Source organism: Athene noctua, chromosome 3 (genome assembly GCF_965140245.1).
Source record: "Athene noctua chromosome 3, bAthNoc1.hap1.1, whole genome shotgun sequence".
In the NCBI taxonomy this organism is placed as follows: Eukaryota; Metazoa; Chordata; class Aves; order Strigiformes; family Strigidae; genus Athene; species Athene noctua.
Window position 1 is genome coordinate 13,962,387 of NC_134039.1, and position 12,632 is coordinate 13,975,018.

A 12,632-nucleotide genomic window follows, 5' to 3' on the forward strand; every position below is an offset into this window, starting at 1 on the left:
TGTCGTTAGCAATAGGAATACATGCAGTATTGCAATACATGCAAGGTAACAGCATTATCAACACAGCGGATGTTTGGCATGTTGTACTGGTAGAGCTGGAGGATATGGATGGGTTAAATCATATGAGAAAACCTGATAGTTCAGAGTGGGAGATTACACTCATATGGACTAATAATAAAACACTTGCTTCTATAATCTGGGACCTTGCCAGCTGCTTTGGAAAGAACAGATGAAGGGAAGGGCTTGTGAGTAATAGTTATTAACAGCAAAAAAGCCACCTGCAAAAGGCATATGTGATCCTAGGATGTGCTACATATGTTAGCTTCAGTAAGGCTAGGAAAAATAAACACTTGCTCGCCAATAGAGCTTCATCTGAAATTGTCTGGTTTGTTCTGGGTGCTTGTGTTCAGGAAAGACTTGTTCAGATGTGAGAAATGGAGAACCTGCATATGAGTTAATTGCATGAGTGCAGAATTGCTCCAGTGAGCTCACTGAGATCCAAAGGTCTAAGGAGCACAGCATGAGAACACCTGGGCCACCTTGGGCTGCCAACTTGGATATGAAGGAAGCAAACTGCATTTGCAGGGCCTTGGGTTGGAAGGAGTAAGCTTTCTCTTGGGCTGTTAGACAAAGCCTGGCACTTCATGAAATTGTCTGTAGTGTTTCTGGACTGAACGGAAGTGTCTACATGCTACTGTGCCTCACTATGTAGATACTGGTTTGTGTCTCTGGCAGAGCTGGGATTTGTGTGCTGCAGCCCATAGCATAGATATTTCCTGAAGGAGTCGGTACACTTAGTCATGTGGACTGTACTCATCACAGCAAACGAATGATTTAATGTATCAGGTTCAGAAGAGATGAGTGTGACTGTAAAATCAGGCCAGGGGTAGTGAGGGATTTGGAGTGGGAGGCTCAAGCTCCACTTAGAAGGTCCCATAAAGTGTGCAGCCATAGCGTTTCTGCCTGACTCTCTTTATGGTGCTCAACATGAAATTGAGCCCATGGATGGATGGTTGATGGAAATCATTAATTTTCTGATTGCCTGCCATTTAAAAATTTTCCTTTAATTTTTTACTCCCAAGCAGAGAGTGACTGTGAAATCAACTTTAAGACTGAAGGAATTCCTTTGCCTCATTTTTGTTGGGAGAAGCCACTTGCTATGGTGCATCTCAGCTGGGCTTCCCTTCTCACCTTATTGCACACTTCATGTTTTCCCAACACTCTATATTTCAGTGTTTAACTGTCATTAACTACTTCTCCTCTCATTCCTATTTTGGTGCTCTTTTCAAGATTACTCACTCTCATTTTCTGATCTTGTTCCAGTTTACCATTTAAACTGTTCCAAACTATCTTTCTCTGTTTTTACCTTTTCTTCTTCTAAAGTTTCCTGGAGCTCACCCCCTCCCCTCAAATGTTTCTTTTCTTTCCTTTTATTTTGTCTTTTCCTGTTGGTTGTGAATACCACTTCTATTTGTTTAAATGCTGCTGTCTTGTTCTGTTTAGGGGCTCTTACACAGGATTTTAGAAATATTTTCCGTTCATGACACATGAATTACTTGTTACCATTGGTGCAGATAGAAAGGTCATTACAAAAATCACAATGTTAAGGAGGAGCCCATCTTATATCTCACGAAACACTTGAGTTTTTTATTGCTATTAGCAGTTTTGTCATTTCTTTAAATCAAAGGTTGAACTGGAAATGTTATCACAGAATCTAATGAAAAGCAAACATTGGCACCTTAGAATTTTGAAAAAATAAACCAAAAAAGAAAAAGATATTTGCAGTGGAATATATTGTTTTCAAAAACAAGTCCAGTCTGACAAGTTTTTTTCTTCATCCATATTTTTAATGGCCAGCTGAAATATTTGCAAGGAAAACTGAAGACTGAACTCAATTGTTGATAGTTGGTGTGGTGATTTAGGCCCTGTCGGGACCTGAGACCATGCCACCGTTGTCCTTCCCCTACCCTCGGACCGGACAGGGCAGGGAGTGAGATACAAACCCTGGGGTGGAGATAAGGAAAAATTGAATACAATAGTGTAACAAATAATAAACTGAACAACAACAATAAGCAGAGATATACCACAAGGATAGACCAGCAAAGGGGAGCAACGACGAACAAAAGCTGTCGCTGCTCTTCCCGCACTTGGGCGCCCGGACCTGACGTCAGCATGGTATTGAATAACCCATCTGGAGCTCCCTCCCCACTGCTGGGGAAACTTAACCTTATCCTAGCTGAACCAGGACAGGTGGGATTTTCTGGACTTCTGAAAAATATCTAATATTTAATGGGTACTTTATATAAGCTGTATGTAATTTTGTGGGCGCATCTGCCCTTGCTGATCTATCATGTGCAAAACAATTATGCAATTTTCTGTTGTCACACTGGTTGCGTCAAATCTGAGGTATGGCAAGGCCTCCATCTGTACAATATGGCTTTTCACTTGTTGGTAGTTAATAGCAAAGGCACTTCAGGAAGCAGTTTGGTGCTCTCTGCCAGAGGGAGATATATGTGTATATATATATCTATATCTGTAGGTTTAGTGTTTGCCTTAGACAACTTGGCAAGTGTTTTGGCTGTAGGGAGACTTCAAGTCTTAGGAAAACATCCTATATTAAGGCTTTATGGGATTTTGTTTATAGGGCTTCTGGAACATTTCAGATTCCAAAACCCAACTATTTTCCCTGCCTGTTTTGCTGAAAATAATGGCAATCAGATTTGAATTTGAGTCTCTGTCAATTTAGTATAAGGCAGCTTCCCAAGAAACAGCTATCCATGGCTCCTGGTGGCTGCCAGAAACCCATGGGGTGCATATGATCACACCCCAGGTCCCCGGGGTGGGCAGCAAGGATGTAGGAGGGAGGCCCAAGTCCCCTCTTGCGTGCGGTGGCATTCTGTGCAGCAAACTCACTAGTGCTGCCTTGCTTCAGCTTCTGACATCCCCAGACAGCACACTGGGACGGTGTCTTGAGATAAGTATTTGTGTCTCCTTCCGTATGTGTTTCCAACGAGCGCTTAACTCCCTCCTTCAACAAGGGATTCTGGTGAGTCATTTGTAAGACAGGAAGTGAGAAGATAAATTGTAGTGAAAATGGGATATGAGGTAAGGTGCAATGCTACTGATGGTGAAGTCTCTCCAAGGGAATGGGTCTGAGAGGGGAAGTTTGGTATCTTAACAGTATTGCAACTGTGTTTGATTATGGAGAACTAGTTTGAAGTAAGTGGAATAAAAAGTCAGGCTGCTTTTTTTTTTTTTTTTTAATGGCTTGTTTTATTTGTTTATTCATTTCATTTTCTGTAAAACGTGAGGGGCTCCAAGTGGAAACATGTAGCAGAAGAAAGGAAAAAAGAAATCCAAGCTCACACAGGACTCGTGTGCTCTAGCTTTGGGCTCTGAGTTCAGTGGAAACACTGGTGGTTCTTTCTTCATGATGGGAAATGGTACTTTCTTTTGAAGTAAACCAAACTGGTTCTAATAACAGATCTTTCAGACATCTGAATGCCAGGTCTCTTGCAGTCTTCACATGAACTTTATTTCAGCAAAACTATTAGCTTTTCTCATCTGGCTTCTAGCATGGTATTAAAGCTGGATACTCAAAAGTCTCAGTGTTTGGGATTCCTCTCCTGTTTTCATGCCAGTTGCAATTATGTTGCTTTTGAGCAAGAGGTTGCCAACAGGGAATATGGAGGAGGGCCAAATTAAATTTCAGATAGATTTTGTTCTTTGTTCACGGTGAGAATTATTTCTCCCCCAAGGCTGCTGTACTCAGCAAAATGAGATCGGGTTGCCTCTAAACTCTCTGTAACATCAACCTAGTTGAGTTTTTAAGGCCGTCTTAGTGGCCAGTACTGTTGACACCTCCTTGGAGGGCTGATGTAGCATGAATCTCATGGCCCTGGTTTGGAAAAAAAAAAAAAAGCTGGAGAAACTTTCCATCCAAGCAATCTCTACTCCACTGTCTTGGTACCTGGCAGCCTGCTAGAGAGGTGTCTCTGACAAACAGGGATGTTGCTTATTTTTAACGTGTATTTGTTATAGCCCTGCTTTCAGATAAACAATGCCAAAATTAGACAATGCAAAGTATAGCGAAGTGAAAGGGAAATATGTGTGTAAGCCACTGAAATCAGCCAGCTCTGAATGACTTTTGGTGATTGGCTAATAACTGATGCTTCTCCATCAAGCAGAAGAGACAGCTTACAGGCCCATCAGGAGCCTCGATTCTCTGACAGGTTTCTAGAAGATGAGCAATAATTCCTGAACTTCCAGTGGCAAAAATCATCCATAACATCAGTGACATAGATGAGGGATTTGGTACACAGGCTGGAAGATAATTGTTAAAAATATTTGTATTGTCTCTGGAATTAATAGAATTGCCCATTCTGCCAATGGCTAATTAAATTTGCCCTGCCTCTGTCTTGTGGCCCTGAAGCAGAGCTTCCCAAAAATGGTGTAGCAACACTTTAGATGGGGTCCCACTTTTTGCAGTCTAACCAACCTTTTTTTTCTCCTCTCTCCTGTTAATCCCCAGAATGAAACAGCAACAACAGCAACGTCGAATGTTCACGGCTGCCCTCCTGGCACTTGTTTTCATTCTGGCAGCTGTGAGTACCACTGAGGCTGGCAAAAAAGAGAAACCAGGTAAGGTCCAGTGTAATTCAGAGCTAATCCCTGAGATAGATTGTATGTTTGGGAGAATGTCAAATGCTTCTGGTTTTGTTATGAAATTCAGGTCATTTGTTAACCTTTTGACATACGGGGTAGGGATTTGTGGCTGTGACGTGTTATTCTGGGTTAAATAGGAAAATAGAAAGTATTTTCCATGAAAGCTGTCAGTTTGACAGCCTGAGAGACTGGAGTCCTTAGTTTGTCACAGAGTGGGTATTGCAAGGCAGCTTAAAATTTGCTCTGGGAATGCTTGATTTAGGGAGAACCAAACAGGAGTGATGAAAGAGCAGTTATCGTGTCGCTTGTTCGGTGTTGTATATGACAATGCTGTGTGATGTGGAAATCTTCTGACAAAGAATTGAACTAACTTGATGCTACAGATAGACAGCCAGACATCTAGCAGTAATTGCTCTCTGTCAGTAATGAACTCAGACCTCATTATAGGAGAAACAGGCCTGGGGTGAAAAATTCATATCTATCAAACTCAGTTTTGATGGTTTTTAAGGAACATATATTTTGGTGTTTTTCTTAAGCTCTTATTATTTACAGACTACTTACACACCAGTTAATATGACCTGTAAGTCTATCAGAATTAGTGTTCCCATTAAAAAAAAAAGGTGTGGCTATATGGAAATACAAGAAAATGTGAACATAATTATACAAGAGCTAGAAGGAAAATAATTCTATATCAGGTTATTTAAAGTTGTGATGTTTTGATGGCCTAACTAATTATTTTTGTGAACCCTTGGGTTTGATAACATTGCTGTCTTTTTTCATCAGACTTGGGTTTAAGGATTTAAATGAAATCATGATACTTACTTTTGTCCCTAAGCAGCAAACCTGCCAGTATTAAACAGCATTTTTGAGTACCCTTCTCCATAGTTTTTCCTTCACCTTTGGAGCATTGGTCATGTTCTGACATAAAATGTGGCATGGTATACCAAATGAAAAGTTAATATCCCACAGCTGTTCCCTGGAGATGCTCAAACCCTCTGATACACAACATCAATGTATACATTTTTAACCTGTAGAGCGTGTAGTGCTTCAGTTGAAACTGAAAATATTTGCATGCCATCAGCTACTGGAGACAGAGGAGTGTTCTGTCTGAGTGAGCTCTTCTGCATGTTTTAGTCACTGATTCCTGAGGGTTTCTAGATGGTTCTCCATCCTGAAGATGAGAATCCACTTGAGAATACCTAAGTGGACTAGTAGACATGATAGTGGGTCTGAATTTAAAGGATCCACCCCACTTTGGAGTCATAGAGGCTGACCTGTCTCTGCAGAATTGTGAAGAGGATTTTGAAGCAGTTGTTTTATGAAGGTCTTCCTTATTCACCCTTTCAGATGCTGTGACTGTTTAGTGAAGTTTGGGGAACTTCTCCATAGTCTGTGGGTATTGACCACTTCTCTTGCTTGGGTTTGGTTCCTTGTCTTCATCCAGAGAAAAAAGTGAAGAAGTCTGACTGTGGGGAATGGCAGTGGAGCGTCTGTGTGCCCACCAGTGGCGACTGTGGTCTGGGGACACGTGAGGGTACTCGCACTGGAGCTGAGTGCAAACAAACCACCAAGACTCAGAAGTGTAAGATTCCCTGCAACTGGAAGAAGCAATTTGGAGGTAAGCATCACACTCTCAAAAGATTTGCTTTCGTTTTTACTTAAGTGTGGAGAAGGAAGCAGATGTCTTGGTGAAGGGGACTACTTCTGTATAGAACATGTAAGGCATCAGAAGGCAGCTTCTTCAGAGCAAAGCAGCTCTTCTGCAGAGTCCATGTAACCTACTTATTGTAAACTCAGTGTTCCAGCACTGTGTTTAAGTCTGCTCTCCTGTGGTGTACAACCCTATTTAAGGTAGCAATGTAAGTGTCATGTGTCCACTCACAGCTGTGAATCTCTGCAATGGTTACCACAGGCATTATGTGACCTTGCGATGTGTGATTTGCAGCATGGAGTATGGTTGGCTTACCAGTGTGTGCATTGAAAGAAGTGAATGAAGACCAGTGTATTTCATCTATATTATTCAGTTGAGAAGGTTCATCTGTAATAGTTCAGAAAGATACGTCAGATCTGTCTTGGACAAGGTGTCTGTCCAGGACTCAGCTCTGATTGCTCTTGCAAACTTGGCTTTATTCTAATGAACAGCTTGTATAGCTTTGACATCATTGTGACCTTGCTAAGGCAGTAGTTATCAGTGTAGCAGTTTCAGACTTGACAAGTTCATAGTTTCACATACATTTTTGAAACTATTCAATCCTTATTTGGTAACCTTTGGCATCACACTACAACTATATAGAAAGTGAATGACATTTCCCACAGCTGTTTCTTTCTTTTTTTAATATATCGATATATTGTTCACAGTTAAATGTATTTGCCTTTATATGACAATAATACAATACCCATGCAAAAGCAAGAGGATTCAGTTTTTAAGTATTGGGGGGGGGGACGACATGGGGGATGGGGACAGACGGCACGGGACTGTAATTATAACTGCAAATCATCTGTATATTTTTCTTGGGATTCTTTTTTTCAGTTGCATGATCCTTTTGTGTGCAAGCACTGGCTATCCATGATATCCTATTAGACTCATAACATTTTTGTTTTCACACTCAGTCATTCTGGTTTAAATATTGCCATTTATTTACTCATTGCAGCGGAGTGCAAATACCAGTTCCAGGCTTGGGGAGAATGCGACTTGAATACTGCCTTGAAGACTCGAACTGGAAACCTAAAGAGAGCCCTTCATAATGCTGACTGCCAGAAGACTGTCACAATCTCGAAACCATGTGGGAAGCTTACCAAACCCAAACCTCAAGGTAAATTCCATTTTCTGAAAGTTGCACACCATTTAAATCCCTGGATTTGTGATGTCCTGTGTCCTTCAGTGGGTACTCAGTAGTACAGGAAATTGTACTTTCATGACCTTTCCTCAGTTCTGCACTGCTCCTATCTCCCAGCTATCAGGCAATCAATATTCCCGAGTTGTGTAGTCAATGCAGTCTCACACACAAGAAGTGAGCTGAAGATTAGGGCTCCAGTTCTAACTTTAGACCACCTGTATTGCTATCAGTATGCTGATGCTCACTAGAACTTTAATGCTTTTCATAAATCACCTGTTAATAGGAATAGACCAATAATAGCATGCAAAAATGTTTATTGATAAAACCACCTTTTATATAGGTTTTGTTTGGTGTGGAATGATGACTGGTTAAAAAAGGGACTGCTTTTCTTCTGGACAGGTAGTGTTGAGGGAATATGTGGATGTTCTGCACCCTTGGGATTGTATATTCTTTATCCAAAGATAGCAGTAAGGAGAGTACAGAATGTATATGTCTTATTTAAATGCAAGTGACAGTGTAATTCCTAGTACACAAAAAGTCATATGCCCTGCATTTGTGTTTCCAGGTGTCCCTTAGACAAAATTACTTTCTTTCTAATCATTAAAGCCTTTTAATGTACTCTTTTGTTGGAGTAGCAGGTGTTATGTGTGTAGGTTGATTTATAGTGGGAGCTACAACTGTGAGATCTTGTTTGAGATATCGAAGTAATGTGTTTTAAGTAGATTATACAAGCTATGCTACGATGACCTTTGTTTGCTTAAAACCAGCTATGTTTAACACATTCCAGGTGCTGAATACTTGGATAATTACAAAAATAAATGTGTTTAGGAGTGACAGGTGCAATTGGGATGATCAATTTTCGGATTGTGGATGGTGGTGCACCATTGATCTGAGGAGTACCTGCAGGTGGCCTGCTCTGCTTGTGCAACTGGAGACACGTTTGATGAGGTTGCAGATGTTTTCTCTGTGTGTGCATGCATCCGTCTGCTTTGCAGTCAGTACAGCTGTAACTGGTTTTCCTCGCACACCGTTCATGGAGTTATCAGATAAGGGCTGAGTCTAGAACCTGTGTAGATAATGACAATCTGTGAAGCAGAGAGGATACAACTAGATTTTCAGAGACCAGTTGACTTGGTTGAGTTGGCAGCAATAAACATACTCATTTGGAGGTGGAAGTGATTGGGTGGGAATGCAGGAAGGGCTTTGAGCTGCGTGATTTTATTGTTTATTCCTCTGGGGAGAAGGACTTTTCTGGGGTTTGGGGGATGTTTTTTGTTTGTTTGTTTGTTTTGGTTTTTTTTTCAGTAATTTTCCATGCCTATGTGGAATTTGGAAGTTTATTGAATAAAGCTTCCTATTGTGCTGCCAGAAGGCCTCTGCCACTCAAGCCGCTAGTAGCCCTCTCTCTGCCTTGTTCTGCTCCTGCTGAGTCAGTATATTCTATCAATGGCTGTCAGAAGAGGGGAGAGGGAGACAAAGCAGAGTTGATGCAGCACTATTTTGTGAGAGCAGTGCTGTTGGGTAGTACAGGGTCGTTTTCAAGTTAGTTTTAAAGGTAGAGCTTGTGAAATTGCTGGATTGTAGTTAACTTTAACTGATTCTAGATTTGAGTGAGTTATAGCTGAGACTGAAACTCGGATCAGGACTAACTGCAGCAAACATAGTTGTGTGGTTTGACTTAATTAGGAAACCAGACTTCATTTGATTTGAAGGAATGCAAAAGGAGAAATAGGTACAAACATAGGTTTGTGATCATAATAACTGTGGGCAGAAATTCTGCTCTCCTGATTTGGATTAGAAATCTCGTGGCATCTTTCTGCATGCCACCTGCTAGTTCATCTGCTGTTGGCATTAGTAGGAGCAGCATGCGTGGAAGTCACACAGTCGCAGCCTGCCTGGGCCCTGAGCTAAAGATAAGAAATCCATATTGCAGATCTGTGGGTATAACTACATAGGAGCTACACTGGACAGTATGTTGGCAGCAGTAGGATGAACTAGACTAAGAAATTAGGTCAAGCAGATTAATACTATGTGAAATGTTGTGCCCTGCTGAACTTTCTTTCTGAGTTAAAAAGCTGAGTACTGACATGTTAGTTGGAATGAGAGTATTTCTGCTTTCTCCCTGCGATGCAGGAAATTACAGGTTGGAGGTAAGTCCCCACCCAACATCTAGATAAAGGAAAAATTAAACTGTGTTCAATCTATAGTTAAATAGGATTTTTTTTTTTTTATTTAATTCTTTGGAGACGAGAAATAAGATCTAGATTATTGTCTGAGTATTTGGAATGGACTGCAGGTACATATTAGCCTCCCTTTTCACCCATAGCTTCACATCAGTAGCTCAAGACTACAAGAGAAGAAGCATATGGTACATTATTTGGGAGCAGCATTTTTTTTTCGGAGGGACAGTTCTGTATTGATATGCAGCTAGACCAGTAAATGCTGATCAAGTGCTGTATGTTCCTACTGTGATTACCTGGAGTAGCAGGGCAGTGGTGCTCTGGCAACAGAATAATAAATGAGGGGCTTATTGATTACAGGAATCCATTCTACTGCTAAACAGTTACCTTTCTGGCTGGTGTGTGCTTCAAGAGCCGCATCACTGAATACATCTCTGACAGCAATAGGTTGAGAGTACCAAAAGCAGATGTGAACTGACTGAGAATATTGTGGTGAAAAATACCAGTATATTCTGAAAAAAGGTTGTTTTCATGATTTTTCTAACTCCCTTTCCAGTGCCCTGAATTTTTCCTTCTGTTAGGTCATGTTTGTAACCTCTCCATTACATCTCTTTTCCTTTTGATTTCATTTGTACATGAGGTGAGTAAAAGCCCCTATCTAGCTTCTCCAGTCAATTGTAGTTTTATATATCTTCTGTGACTTTTTGTCACTTGCCATCTTTTGCAGCTGAAACCTCTGACTTAAATTGTTATACAATTAAATACTTATCTGTTATAATAATACTCTCTACTGGACTTGCCTAAATTCCTTCTTATTGAAAAATCATTTTTGAGTTAAAGAGACTGGACTGTACACAGTATTCCAAGCATGTCCTCCACAGATTTCTGCTGAAAAAGAGAATATCAATGTAATACTTCCTTTAGTGTTCATTACACCCACTAAATAACCTGAACATGTTTTTCTTTTCATCACTGCTTGCATGTGGAGCAGATATCTTTATCTGAGACCTTCACAATTGTCCCTCTTACATTTTTTTAAATGTTAATTAATGTGGTTAGTTAAGAACCCACGAAGGTGTGTGGGTAATGCAGGTAATTTCATATAGGCTTGCCCAATGAAGTACAGTGTATCAGATTTTACCTGACACATTTCCTTAGTATGGCTTGGTGTCCTTACCTTCTCCGTTCTTTGAGAGAAATGCAAATAAATTGATGTTATCTGTAACTGTTGCTCTCCTGTTGCTTGTCCACCTTTCCAGGTCATGAACATGTGGCAACTTTGCTGGTAGGATGAATCCTGTGTCTCTCTTCTTTCACCTAACTATTTTGAAGATGACTGCTGTTTCACAGGAGTTTGATCTATGCTTAACAGAAAGGAAAATTATACCTGCAGAAAAATCCCAAGGGTTATCGTATTGCAGATTTGCTGATAAAAATATATTTTGGTTTTTCAGGAACTTCTATGATTTCAGGAACTTCTATGATCTGTGGCAAAACTTCTGCTAAATTAAACCAGGAGATGCTCATTAACCTTGGGAATCAATGCTGCCTTATAAGCTGGTGACCTAAGTGTTCTTACGGATTTGTTTTATCATTAGTCAGCATTCATGGAAAAGTCTTAAAATCTTTTGGAAACAAACAAAAAGAATTGTATTTTTTCCTTATTAGCAACTGCTCTGTCTGATGATGTCTTTTCTCCATAGCTTTGCTAAGGTATTTTCAGATTGGAAGACAATAGCTTGGTCCTGGACTGCTGTGCTAAAGTGTAGTTAACACAGTATGAAAACTGTTGTTAGTTCTTGAATATTGCGCATTTGGATGGAGAGATTGTCAGCAATGTGATAGTGATATTTAGTATACAAATTGTATTTAGTATACAAATGAGGTCATGAGAAAGCCTGTCACAAAGGCTGGAAAGGATGAAAGGATGATTTTATCACAAAATCCCAGTGGAGGCAGCCATCTCTCCTCTAGCACACATAATTGCATATTCTAATCAGTGTCTGCAAGGCCAGGGATGTTCAAGGTCTCCCTAAACTATCTTGACAGATGTGAAAGACTCAGGCACTTCTGTTGAGTGGCTGCTCTAATGGCCAACTTGCACTGAAGAGCAGAAAATGCTTCTGACATACTCCATCTGGCCTACTTCACGGCCACCCAAACTTGATTGATGGTTGTTCAGGTTCCAGCCAGCCAGAAAGTAAAAGAATGAGGTATTGTCAGGATTCAGGAAACATTTTGCTTTAACTGCTGAGAGAGGAGGAATTTATTTTTATTGAGTTGGGTTGCCTGATAGGCTTTATTTCTTTTTTCACTTTGTCATTCTCATTCTTTCTCTCTCTCTCACCATAAATCTTATACTTTTAGCCATTTATTAAGACAAAATTAAATAGAATAAGCAGTCTGCTGCTCTTTCTGCAATGTACTCTTAATTTTTTGAGTTATGCTTTTTTCTGATAAATTTTTCACCCAGCTGTATTTAGTTCTTTTTAATAAATCTCCCTTCCCAGCTTTTTATCAATTTACAGCACATCTGATCTATGAGTTACTTTATCCCAGTTCAGCTCAGTCCTTGCCACATAGAAAAACAATTCCAACTAAGGCTGGCAAACTTGAACACTGCTTACACCACTGTTGTCTAATAATTGGGGTGGTGTCCAGAGATCACATCCTCCTACATGCAGTGTTTGGAAAGGTTTCTCATATGAAGGCAAGACCTACCCAAGTTGTTAATGGCTGTAATCTCTTTCCTGTAATGCAGATCAGGTGTGGCATTTGAGAGTCTAGCAAGCTGTCAGTGTAGTTCCCTGTGTTTGGCACGGTATGAGTGCCAATGCAGTGGAGGAAAGACAATGCTTCATCTGTTTTTAATAATTTCATATCGTTTGAAGAGCTTTACTTAAGAATTTAGTGCAATATGAATAATCTGCACTACGCTGTTTCTTTTATC

The 12,632-nt window shown here is 40.3% G+C and overlaps 1 protein-coding gene across 2 annotated transcripts in view; it reads left to right on the plus strand.

Moving 5' to 3' along the window:
- PTN (pleiotrophin) overlaps nucleotides 1-12,632 on the plus strand; it is an 82,107-nt gene that overhangs the window by 53,884 nt on the left and 15,591 nt on the right. For both annotated transcript variants that reach the window (XM_074902032.1, XM_074902031.1), the window contains exons 2-4: nucleotides 4,532-4,641; nucleotides 6,110-6,283; nucleotides 7,317-7,478. In XM_074902032.1, coding sequence (XP_074758133.1) covers nucleotides 4,533-4,641; nucleotides 6,110-6,283; nucleotides 7,317-7,478 — 445 coding nt within the window. In that variant the 5' untranslated portion in view covers nucleotide 4,532. The remainder of the gene's footprint in view (nucleotides 1-4,531; nucleotides 4,642-6,109; nucleotides 6,284-7,316; nucleotides 7,479-12,632) is intronic.